Raw genomic sequence first — 13,008 nt, 5'->3', positions numbered from 1 at the left:
CATAAGACGCCCCTTTTTGATTTCCGGGCAAACCAAGACCTCCTTAAGCGGGTAGCTACCAACTTGGGGTTACCGCTTAAGGAGATGTCGGAGGAGGATGATCCCCTCTTTGGCCCTTCTCGAGTGGCCCTCCCTGTCCACGAGAGGGTAATGAAGATTAAGGCCTTTTGGCAAACACCTTCCTCTGTTCCCCCAACATCGAAGGGAACAGAAAGGAAGTATTATGTGCCGAAGGAAAACTTAGTTCCTGTATAATCATCCCCTCCCAGGGACTCTAGTTGTGGATGCGGCGAACCAGAGAGATCGCCAAGGGGGTCAGGGGAGTACCCCCAAGGATAAGGAGGGGGAAGAAATTAGATCTCTTCGGCCACAAAGTTTATTCCACGGCTGCTTTACAATTAAGGGTGGCAAATCATCAGGCCCTCCTGGGGAAATACAATCAAAACCTGTGGGTCTCGATGCAGCGTCTGATCTTAGCGCTTCCCCCTGGTCAAGCTGCAGACCTGGCCACGTTGGCACAGGAGGGAGAGACAGTGGCCCAAGCAGCTCTGCAGTCCGCCAATCATGTGGCGGATACCGCAGGCAGGGCGATGGCGTCCGCCATCGTCATGTGCCGCTGTTCCTGGCTGCAAGCATCGGCGTTGTTGGTAGAGGTCCAGCAAGCCATCCAGGACCTCCCCGTTGAAGGTTCCGGCCTCTTTTCGGAGAAGACGGATGATAAATTGCATGCCCTCAAAGACTCGAGGGCTACCCTGAGGTCCTTAAGACTATACACCCCTCTGGCATCGAGACGCCAGTCTCGCCCCCAGCCACAGAGGCAGCCACCTCCCCAGCCAAGACAAGCCCCTCGGGCCGCTCAGCAAAAGAGGGGGCGGGACCGCTTTAGAGGGCCTAACTGCCGTGAACGGCAGGGCTCTTCAGCGCGGGCGCAGCATGGTGGCAAAACCGGAAGTGGCAATGGTAATAAACGCTTTTGACAGCGACTATGAGGGTGACGCTCTTCCTTTTCCCCGGGAGCCTGACCGACCCTTTGAAAGCAGGCTTCGGCCTTACTATCATGCTTGGGAAGCAATCACTATGGACCGTTGGGTCCTGGGGGTGGTTCTCAGGGGCTATGCCCTCCAACTCACTTCTTTTCCCCTGGACGTCCCTCCCACCCTGTCCCCTATCAGGGACCCTGCGCATAAGCAACTCCTCATACAGAAGGTCCACTCACTCCAGAAGCTCGGTGCGATTGAGGAGGTTCCGGGAATGGAAAGAGGAAGTGGATTTTACTCTAGATACTTCCTGATCCCCAAGGCCAAAGGCGGCCTGAGACCAATCCTGGATCTCCGTCGTCTGAATAGTTATATCAGATGTATCAGGTTCCGTATGGTTTCCCTAGCCTCCATAATTCCGGCCCTAGATCCAGGGGACTGGTATGCTGCCCTCGATTTAAAGGATGCCTACTTCCACATCTCCATTTTACCAGGGCATAGGAGATTCCTGAGATTCATGATAGAGGGAGGCCACTACCAATTTGCGGCCCTCCCATTTGGCCTCTCCTCAGCCCTGAGGGTCTTCACCAAGTGTGTGGCGGCCTACTTGCGCTGCAAGGGGGTTCAGATCTTCCCCTACCTAGATGACTGGCTCATCAAGGGCAGATCCAGGAATCACGTGCAAAACACCCTGGAGCTGGTTTGCACCACATGCACCGGACTGGGGCTGCTCATCAATGAGCAAAAATCCACACTCGCCCCGGTGCAGTGCATTGACTTTATAGGGGCTATCCTGGACACCATACAGGCCAGAGCCTTCCTGCCACAACCACGTTTCGAGGCAATGGGATCCATTATCGCGGAGCTGCATAGGTCCCCCATGACGACAGCCAGGCACTGCCTACAGCTGTTGGGACATATGGCAGCCTCTTACGTGGTAAGGCTGGCTCCGCTCAAGCTAAGGCCCTTACAGGCATGGTTGGCTTCGGTCTATGTACCTTCCAGACACTTACTGACCAAGGTGGTCACGATTTCCCCACAGGTGCTGTCCTCCCTCCGTTGGTGAGCGAACCCGAGGGAGGTGCTCGAGGGAGTCCCGTTCAGAGACCTGGTTCTGTCCGTGACCCTTATCACGGACGCCTCGGATGTGGGATGGGGAGCTCAGGATGCACCCAAGGGTTATGGTCACCGATGGAGAGAGCTCTACACATCAACGTTCGCGAGCTCAGGGCAGTCTGTTTGGCCTGCAAAACCTTCCTCAGATTCCTGAGGGGCAGGGGGGTACAAGTCCTCACAGACAATACCGCAGCCATGTTCTACAGGAACGGGGGAGCGCGTTCCTCGGCCTCCCTCCATCTGACAGCATGGAGACTCTCTGGCTGACAGGGAGAAAGAGCCTGCTCTTTGCAGGTTCAGCAGATTCTGCTGGATAGCAGAACCTTCCACACAGGTTACATACCGGGCTAAGTGGAGGCGCTTTATAGGTTGGAAGGAGGCCAAGGGTATCACACCAACCTGCTCGCCAATACAGGCAATTCTGGAATACCTCCTGCATCTTAAACTCCAAGGCTTAGCTTTGGCCTCCCTGAAGGTACACCTGGCGGCCATCTCGGCTTTTCACCAGCCGATGGAAGGGCGGTCACTGTTTTCCCACCCCATGTTGGTCAGATTCCTGAAAGGGATGGAGAGGGTGTTTCCATAGATTCGGGACCCAATCCCCCCCTGGGATTTAAACCTGGTCCTCACCATGTTGACAGGACCCCCCTTTGAACCCATGGCTACATGCTCCCTGCTACTCCTCTCTTGGAAGGTAGCGTTCCTGGTGACCATCACTTCGGCCAGGAGGGTCTCTGAGATAAGAGCCTTAACTTGGGAGCCCCCCTATACGGTCTTTTACAAGGATAAGGTCAGGATGAGGCCCCACCCGGCCTTCCTTCCCAAGGTGGTGTCCCAATTCCACTGTAACCAAGATATTTTCCTCCCTGTGTTTTTCCCAAAACCCCACAGTTCGGAAGAGGAACGGAGATGGCATTCGCTGGATGTCAGGCGGGCCCTGGCACACTATGTGGAGAGAACCAGACCCTTCCGTAAATCGACACAGCTGTTCGTAGCAGTGGCAGACCAGATGAAGGGCTCTCCTGTCTCCACCCAGCGAATCTCTTCTTGGATCACGTCATGTATTAAGGCATGTTACGAGCAAGCGAAAGTGCCACTGCCAGGAACGGTAACGGCACATTCAACCAGGGCTCAGGCCTCATCGGCAGCCTTCCTAGAGAACGTGCCACTGCAGGACATCTGCAGGGCAGCCACCTGGTCGTCAGTTCACACTTTCACGACCCACTACGCCATTGTTCAACAGGCGAGAGACGACGCAGCGGTTGGCAGAGCCGTGCTGAGTAGAGCTGCTTATCAGTGACTCCTACCCGCCTCCAAGGGTATGGCTACTCAATCACCTAAATTGGAATGCATATGAGCAATCACTTGAAGAGAGAAAACAGGGTTATTTACCACTAACTGTTGTTCTTCGAGATGTGTTGCTTATATCCATTCCAAACACACCCCCCGTCCCCTCTGTCGGAGTCGGCAGAAAGAAGGGACTGGGGACCCGTGGGGCCGGAGCGCCCTATGTACCGCGACATGAGTGTGGAACTATAGGGGGTGCCGCCCGGCCCTGCGGGTGTGCTAAGGGAAAAAGGTTCCGGGAATCTGTGCACGGGGCGTGCACACACCTAAATTGGAATGGATATGAGCAACACATCTCGAAGAACAACAATTACTGATAAGTAACCCTGTTTTATGTTCTAGAGGAGCTCAGGGTCATGGTTGCAAGAGCAAGGCTCTCCTACTTTCCTGGATGGGTCATCTGAGGTATGCCTTGCCTCCCATCCCACTCTTTCTTCCGCAGAACTTGAAATTCCAACAGGACATAGTGCTACTCATGCTTATTGCTCCCAGATGGCTTGTACATTTCTGGTTTTCTGTTCTTATGCAAATGTCATCTGGTCTACCCATCAGCATCCAGTCCTTCCTGGATCTCTTGATCCAGGACAAAAACAAGATCAAGCACCCCAGCCTGGTTTCTCATTGTGATGTTCCCCTGCAATCTGGTCTGATATATCACTGTGTCACCCCAGTCCCTCACTCCTGGAGCCTGTCTTGCACTTGCCCTGCTGAGTGAGCCACCTACTCCTGGATCAGTTCCCTCACAGTCTCATGCAAGTAAGTGGCTCCTACTTTAGTGAGTGAGTGCTTTTGGCCAGCCACTCGTGGAATTCTGCAATTAGATGACCCCCAGCTGATATCCTCAGTCCCAGATGCAACCCTAGGAAGGCTGTCTTACAGAGTTCAATGCTTTCTATTGGAATCTGCAAGCTCATAGATTAGTCCATTTATCAATTAAATTGGTATGCACTAGCTCTGTCACTCTAAATGAAGTCTCCATACATACTCAAACTACATGCACTGCTTTAGATAAAACAAAGAAATTTATTAAGTACAGAAAGATTTTAAGTGATAAGTCAGATTTCATCAGGAAGAAATAAAAAGGCAAATCCCATTCTAAACTAAACTTAACATTTCAGTAGCCTTTCAGTCTTTGATGTTATCTTACCACATAGGCTGGCAGACTCCTTTTCTTATCTCTTTTCTTTTCCCTAAGCCTTATGCCACCAATGAGGCTGAGACTTCATTGCGCTGATGTGACGCATTCATTAGCATTTTACCTTCAAAGAATGAAATCTATCAGAGAGCCGCCTCCATTGTTTGTTGGCATCACGGAATGAATTGGGGGGTGGCGGGAAACAAGCTATAGCCTCTCAGACTCTCTCAGTGGATTTTGGGCTGTATTCTACTTTGTTAGTGAATCTTCCTCTCCCACACTGTAAGGGCTCATTCCACTACAGCACAAGTAGCTTCACTAGCATTGCTTTGAGAGGTGCCCCTGCTTGATATTTGCAAAGCAGCAACATGGAGTTCTGTTTGTACCTTCACAAAACATTATGCCTTAGTTCAAGCCCCCGCAGCTGATGCATTCTTTGATGTGGAGGTCCTACAGACATCTTTACTGCCTGCAGCCTTGCACCTGCCTCCTCTGAGTACTGCTTCTCAGTCACCCACAGTGGAATACCCATTGGAATAAGCACTTGAGGAAGAAAGGTAAGTTATTTACTTTTATAGTAACTGGAGTTTGTCAAGATGTGGTCCCTCTCTATATTCCACTATCCGCCGCCCTTCACCTCTGCTTCAGATCCTATCTGTTGATTCACAATCGAGAGAGAACAGGAGAGGTGGTTGGTCTGTACCACCCCTTATGCCCTCCGTGTGGAGCACAAGTAGAGCAAGGATACAGACACTGACCAATGGACGCTGCTAGCAAGAATCTTCTGGTCTCAGGCTCACATAGTGCATGCGTATCCATAGAGGAGTTCAGATAGGGACCACACATCCCTAAGATAAGTTACTATAAGATAAGTAACGTCCCTTTTTTATGATGCATTATTTTTCCTTCGTTACTCTGCAAAATTCAGTAATTAGCAGTGAGACTCCTAATCATTAGTGAAATTTTTGTGAGTTTGAATTTTCCCCTTGCAAAAGTTTTTTACCTTTGGGGGAAACCTTAATTTCCTTTGGATTGGGGTGGGGCGATATCTTTGAGCTGACAGTACCCAGCCAGGTTGCTGTATTTCATTAGGTTGACCTGAAAATATATACTGCCCGTCCCTTCGGGTTTTCTGCAGAAGAAGTGTTCACCTGGGAAGTTAGCTTTGTTGATCAAGTGAAAATTTTCATGCTTTAAGTGCCTTGATCCTGGAAACAGGATTTCCTTTCAGTCTAATGGCAACAGTGATTCAGTTTACAAAGGAGAATGCAGCTGAAATTTTCCTAGCAGCCCAATATCACTAGTCATTGGGTAATTGTTTGTTGTCTTAATGAGGCACAGCTGCCATTTGTCTCACCTTTCTCTGGTGCATTTCCAAGAGTCTAATGTGTATCAGAAGAAGCAAGCCAGTGGTGTGCTCTGCCAGTCTGAATGGATCATTAGATTAACTACTAGGCAATTAGTTTAGGAGGACTTTGGTGTCCAGCTCTGCTCTCAGAATCCTCCATTACCACCTACCTGTATCTTTGCAACCTTGCACAGAGATCAGATCTGGCTTCCTTCAGTCAAGATGGTAGTTCACACCAGATGAGAATCTGGCCTTGAGGGTTGAAAGGAAAACCGCTGTGGGACTTGGGTGGAGTTACTGATTTTTTTTCAATAATAAAATGGATTAAAAATGTTTACAGATGTATGCCTCTGCCTCTGCCTCTGAAGTGGAAACTGTGCGAACAGCTCTCCTAGCTCAGTTTGAGGAGGTGAAATTGAAGCAGCAGCTTCAGTTCCAGGATGAGATTGAACTGCTGAAATGTCAGTCAGAGGTGTTACTGGAACAGCAGATTACACAGCTAAAGGTGAGGACTAGCTAAAATGGTTTTAACAAAAAACAAAATGTATGTTGGCTGTGGAATTCTCTGAGATTGAACAATTATTACAAAGTTTTCTTTCTAGGTTCTTTTTAAAGTCCTAGAGACATAGGAGATGGAGATGGAAAAGATATGTTAGATCAACAGTTCCTAAAATGGTCTGTGGGGCAGATTGCTGGCTAGTCGTATGAGTTTAACTCTTCTGATTGTTTCTATCAATTAAATCACATTAAAAGGGACTAAAAATAAGTTTTGTTCCTAACATTACTTGTTCATGTTAGCAAGTACTGTATTTGCCACAGAAATGGTATACAATCATGAATGGCAACTGAATGGTCTATGTGGGAGCCTCTCTTTTAAGAGGTCTTCTCCTTTTCCTTTTTGCTTTTGGGTAAAATTGTTTAAAATGTGGGGTGTTTTTTTAATATGTTGTACATGTAGTTTGTAATGAGATGTATTTTAAATTGGAGAACAATCCAAACAATACTGAAAAAAGGACTATATTACAATAATATAAAGCTGGCACTTTGTCCTTAACGCTTCCATTTACAGTTAGGTATTAGAAGAAGTGGCCTCCTATAAAATACCGATTCAGAGATAAATGCATAATCTGTCATAAACACAACAGTGCATGTAAGGTCTACATTTTACCTTCAGTTCTGATTTGCCACATGCTTGTGTATGTTAATATGAAAACTTCAGGTTTTTTGGTAAGATTTGCACACATTTTACCAAGTTTAACATTTGAAAGGATGGAAAGAAACTGATTTCTCATCAGGAATAGTCTTTGAAATAGATCTAAAAGTACCGTCTAATTACAATTTACAGTTGAGCCTTCTACTTCATGACAACTAGCTTGATGTAGAGCAGTGATATTCAGACTGAGGCCCACAAGTGGCTTTTTAATGTCTCCTGGAGCTCTTTGCAGCACATATTAAAACACTGTGTGATTTAATTATTAACCAATCAGGATGCTTTTATTATGTTGTTAACCTATTGTAGTTAGTTGTAGTCATTTTGCTCTGAGAATAATGTATACATATAAAAACTAAATATTTCCCCTGTCTTATTGTGGAAATATGAATATATAGTACTGTAGTAAATGAAACAATGAATTCACACTACTGTGGCTCTTTTGGGTAACGTTAATTGCTAATTCCTGAACCATTGAGGTCTCAGTATTACTGATATACAGGCATGCTTCGTAACACTGGTGGTATGATATCTTAATTTAAGAAGTTATAAACCAGTCTGCAACTTGCTTAAATACAGATTCTTCTTTGAGTAGTGTCTGTATATATGCTCCACTTCAAGTATGCATGCGCCCCATGCTTCTTTGATCAGAGTCTTTTGATAGCTGCGTGTGTTGAGACTGCACATACAGTAGAACCTCAGAGTTACGAACTGACTAGTCAACCACATACTTCGTTTGGAACTGGAAATACCCACTCAGGCAGCAGTAGAGATGGGGGGGGAAAAAAAAAGCAAATACAGTACAGTACTGTTTACATGTAAACTACTAAAAAAATAAAGGGAAAGTTTAAAAAAAAAAAAAATTGACAAAGTAATGAAACTTTTGTGCTTGTTTCATATTAAGATAGTTAAAAGCAGCATTTTTCTCCTGCATAAGTAAAGTTTCAAAGTTGTCTTAAGTCAATGTTCAGTTGTAAACTTTTGAAAGAAAAACCATAACGTTCTGTTCAGAGTTTCAAACAACCTCCATTCCCAAGGTGTTCGTAACTCTAAGGTTTTTCAGTATGCCTTAGCTATTCTTGTGCCCCATACTACCGATATCTAGGGCAGTGTTGAATGTGAGGGAGATTTTCACGCATGAGCTGTTCTTTTTAGGTGACACATCTGAGGAACTGTCCCAGGTTGAGGTGTAAAGACAGGAGGTTTTTGAACAAATTGATAAATTAAACAATAATAAGTCACCAGGACCAGATGGTATCACTCGAGTTCTGAAGGAACTCAAATATGAAATTGCAAAACTACTAACTGTGGTATATAACCTATCACTTAAATCAGCTTCTGTAGCAGGTGATTGGAGGGATAGCTAATGTGATACCAGTTTTTAGGAAAAGCTGCAAAGACGATCAGTACCAGGCAAACTGGTTGAAACTATAGTAAAGAACAGAATTATCAAACACATGGATGAATACTGTTTTTTGGGGAAGAGTCAACATGGCTTTTGTAAAGGGAAATCATGCCTCACCAATCTACTAAAATTCTTTGAGGGGGTCAATAAGCATGTGGACAAGGGTGACCCATTGGATATAGTGTACTTGGACTTTCAGAAAGTTTGACACGCTCCCTTGTAATGTAAATGGCTCTTAAGTAAAGTAAGTTGTCATGGGATAAGAGGGAAGGTCTTCTCATGGATCAGTAACTAGTTAAAAAAACAGGAAACAATGGGTAGTTTTTGGAATGGAGAGAGGTAAATAGTGGTCCCCCAAGCATCTGTTCTGGGACCAGTGCAGTTCAGCATATTCATACATGATCTGGAAAAAGGAGTAAACAGTGAGGTGGTAAAGGTTGCAGACAATACAAAATTACTCAAGATAGTTGAGTGCAAAGCTGACTGCAAAGCATTACAAAGGGATCTCACAAAACTAGATCACTGGTCAACAAAATGCCAGATGAAATTTGATGTTGATAAATGCAAAGTAATGCTTATTGGAAAACATAATCCCAACAAAATGATGCAGTCTAAATCAGTTGTTGCCACTCAAGAAAGAGATACTGGAGTCATTGTGGATAGTTATCTGAAAACATCTGCTCAGGGTGCAGAGGCAATGGAAAAACCCCCAACAATAGTAGGAACCATTAGAATAGGGATCAATAATAAAACAGTAAATATCATAATGCTACTATATAAAAATTCATGGTACATGCACACCTTGACTTCTGCATAAAGTTCTGGTCACCCATCTGAAAAAAGATATATTAGAAATGGAAAAGGTTCAGCGAATGACAACAAAGATGAATAAGGGTATAGAACAGTATCCATATGAGGAGAGATTAAAAAGACTGGGACTATTCAGCTTGGAAAAGAGATGATTAAGGGGGCGATAGGGTAGAGGTCTATAAAATCATGAATGGTATGGAGACAGTGAATAGGGAAGTTATTTACCCCTTCATATAATACACGAACCAGGGATCACCCAATGAAATGAATAAGCAGTAAGTTTAAAACAAACAGAAGAAAATACTTCACACAGTACACAGTAAAGCTGTGGAAGTTGTTGCTAGGCGATGCTGTGAAGGTCAAAACTATACCTGGATCCAAAAAAGAATTAAATAAAGTCCATCAGTGGCTAATATCCAAGGTGATCTGGGATGCAAACCATGCTCTAAGTGTACCTAGCCTCTGACTTCTAGAAGCTGGGAGTGGACAGCAGAAGATTGATCATTTGATGATTGCGTGTTCTGTACATTCCCTCTGAAGCATATGCATGGCTTTAAACTAGGTTCAATGAGGGTAGGAGACAAAAGCCCACAGTAAGTCTAAAACAGAGACCTGGGAGAAGGGTCAGAATCTCAGGGGAGCACGGAAAGGAAAATAAATCCGTATTTTAAATGTCTGTATACTAATGTGAGAAATACGGGGAATAACCAGGGAGAAATAGAAATGCTAGTTAATAAAGACAACTATGACATAGTTGACATCACAGAGACTTGGTGGGATAATACACACGACTAGAATATTGGTATAGAAAGGTACAGCTTGCTCAGATAGGATAGGTAGGGAAAACAGGGAGGAGGTGTTGCCTTCTATATATCTCAAAGAGGTATACATTTGGACTGAGGTTGAGATGGAAATAGGAGATAGACTTGTTGAAAGTTTCTGGATGAGGATAAAAGGGGTAAAAAACCAAGGGTGATATCATGGTAGGGGTCTACTAGAAACCACTTAACCAGGAAGAAGAGGTGAATGAGGCTTTTTTTAAACCAACAAAATCATCTAAATCACAGGACTTGATGGTGATAGGAGACTTCAACTACCCAGATATCTGTTGAAAAAATAACACAGCAGGGCACAGATTATTCAACAAGTTCTTAGAATGATTTGGAGACAACTTTTTATTTCAGAAGGTGGAGAAAGCTACTAAGGGAGAAGCTGTTCTAAATATGATTTTGACAAATAGGGAGGAACTAGTTGAGAATTTGAAAACGGAAGGCAACTTGGATGAAAGTCATCATGAAATGATAGAGTTCATGATTCTAAGAAGGGAAAACAACACAGTAAAGATAATGGATTTCAAGAAGGCCTACTTTAGCAAACTCAGGGAGTTGGTAGGTAAGATCCCATGGAAAGCAAGTCTAAGGGGAAAAATAGTTCAAGAGAGTTGGCAGTTTTTCAGAGAGACATTATTAAGGGCACAAGGGCAAACTACCCCACTGCATAGGAAAGATGGGAAGTATGGCAAAAGTCCACCCTGGCTTACCCAGGAAATTTTCAATGATCTGAAAATCAAGAGTCCTACAAAAAGTGGAAACTAGGTCAAATTACAAAGGATGAATATAAACAAATGACACAAGCATGTAGGGACAAAATTAGGCACAAAATGAGATTAAACTAGCTAGAGACATAAACAAGAAACATTCTACAAATACCTTAGAAGCAAGAGGAAGACCAAGGACAGGGTAGGCCCATTACTCAATGAGGGGGGTGGAGATGGGAAAAATTTAAAATTATTTTGTTTCAGTTTTCACCAGTAAGTTTAGTAGTGATCAGAAATCTAAGATAGTGAACGCCAGTTAAAATGAGGTAGGATCTGAGGCTAAAATAGGGAAAGAACAAATTAAAAATTACTTAGTCAAGTTAGATGTCTTCAGGTTGTCAGGGCCTGATGAAATACATCTTAGAATACTCAAGGATCTGATGGAGGAGATATTGAGGCCATTAGTGATTATCTTCAAAAACTCATGGAAGAAAGGAGAGATTCCAGAGGACTGGAAAAAGGCAAATATAGTGCCAGTCTGTAAAAAGGGCAACCCAGGTTACAGACCAGTCAGCTTAACTTGAGTACCTTGAAAGATAATCAAGCAATCAATTGGCAAACACCTAGAAAATAATAAGATGATAAGCAACAGTTAGCATGGATTTGACAAGAACAAATTGTGACAAACCAACCTAATAGCTTTCTTTGACAGAATAACAAACCTTGTGGATGTGGTATATCTTGACTTGAATAAGGCTTTTGATACTTTCTCATAAACATACTAGGAAAATACAACCTAGATGGAGCTTTGATAAGGTGGGTGCATAATTGGTTGGAAAACTGTTCACAGAGAGTAGTTACCAGTGGTTCACAGTCAAGCTGGAAGGGCATATAGAGTGGGGTCCCGCAGGGATCAGTCATAGGTCTGATTCTGTTCAATATCTTAATCAATGATTTAGAGAGTGACATAGAGAATACACTTATAAAGTTTGCAGATGATACCAAGCTGGGAGGTGTTGCAAGGGCTTTGGAGGATAGGATTAAAATTCAAAATGATCTGGACAAACTGGAGACATGGCCTGAAGTCAATAGGATGAAATTCAATAAGGACAGATGCAAAATACTCCACTTAGGAAGGAACAGTCAGTTGCACATATACAACATGAAAAAGGACTGCCTAGAAAGACGTACTGTGGAAAGGGATCTGGGGGTTATAGTGGATCACAAGTTAAATATGAGTCAGCAGTGTAACACTGCTGCAAGAAAAACAAACATCATTCTGGAGGAGTGTCATGCAGGAGTGTTATAAGCAAAATTTTAGAAGTAATTCTGCTGCTCTACTCTGTCCTGTTAAGGCCTAAGATGAAGTATTGTGTTCAGTTCTGTCTGCCACATTTCAGGAAAGATGTGGAGAAATTAGATAAAGTCCTTTCTGGGGGACTCTATTCTGCTTTCAAAGATCCTGGGAACAGATTACTTTGGACAAATGGATTTTGGAGGTCATAATATTGGGCTACTCCATATATTTCAGCTTCATTCCCGCACCTCACCCCCTTTCCCTGTGCCTTTTCAGGGACCTATGTCATGAATTTCTGCTGAGAAAAGAAGTCCTGTCATCTTCATATAGTAGCCATATAATTAGTACTCACCCATTACAGAGGGAAAGGGATCCTAATCCAAGTACATTCTGGTCTTTACCCACTCTTCTTTTTTGAGATCTCAGGGTGTTAAATACTTTCATCAAAACACAGAAGTTCTATCTTTGAGTGATTGCTCATATCCATTCAAATATAGGTGAGTGCGTGCCCCGTGCACTAGTTCCTGGAACTTTTTTCCCGTTAGCAAGCCCCGTAAGGTCAGCTCAGGCGCCCCCCTGAAGTACCGGGCTCATGCCGCAGCACATAGGGTGCCGCCAACCCCGCGGGCCCTCAGTCCCTTCTTTCTGCTGACTCCAGCAGCGGGGACGGAGGGTGGGTGTGAATGGATATGAGCAACACATCTCGAAGAACAACAGTTATTGGTAAGTAACCCTGTTTTCTCTCTTCGAGTGATTGCTCATACCCATTCCAATATAGGTGATTAAATAGCCATACCTTGGAGGTGGGTAGGAGTCAGCGTTGAGC

The 13,008-nt window shown here is 44.3% G+C and overlaps 1 protein-coding gene across 1 annotated transcript in view; it reads left to right on the top strand.

Moving 5' to 3' along the window:
* Positions 1 to 13,008, top strand: part of PCNT (pericentrin) — a 202,712-nt gene that overhangs the window by 79,359 nt on the left and 110,345 nt on the right. The window contains exon 22 of the mRNA XM_067548788.1: positions 6,264 to 6,428. Within this exon, the coding sequence (XP_067404889.1) occupies positions 6,264 to 6,428 (165 nt within the window). The remainder of the gene's footprint in view (positions 1 to 6,263; positions 6,429 to 13,008) is intronic.

Source organism: Emydura macquarii, unplaced genomic scaffold (genome assembly GCF_026122565.2).
Source record: "Emydura macquarii macquarii isolate MOO-44397 ecotype Brisbane River unplaced genomic scaffold, CSIRO-AGI_Emac_v2 contig_1253, whole genome shotgun sequence".
In the NCBI taxonomy this organism is placed as follows: Eukaryota; Metazoa; Chordata; order Testudines; family Chelidae; genus Emydura; species Emydura macquarii.
The sequence above is the reverse complement of the archived record's forward strand: the minus strand, read 5'-3'. Positions and strand labels throughout refer to the sequence as shown.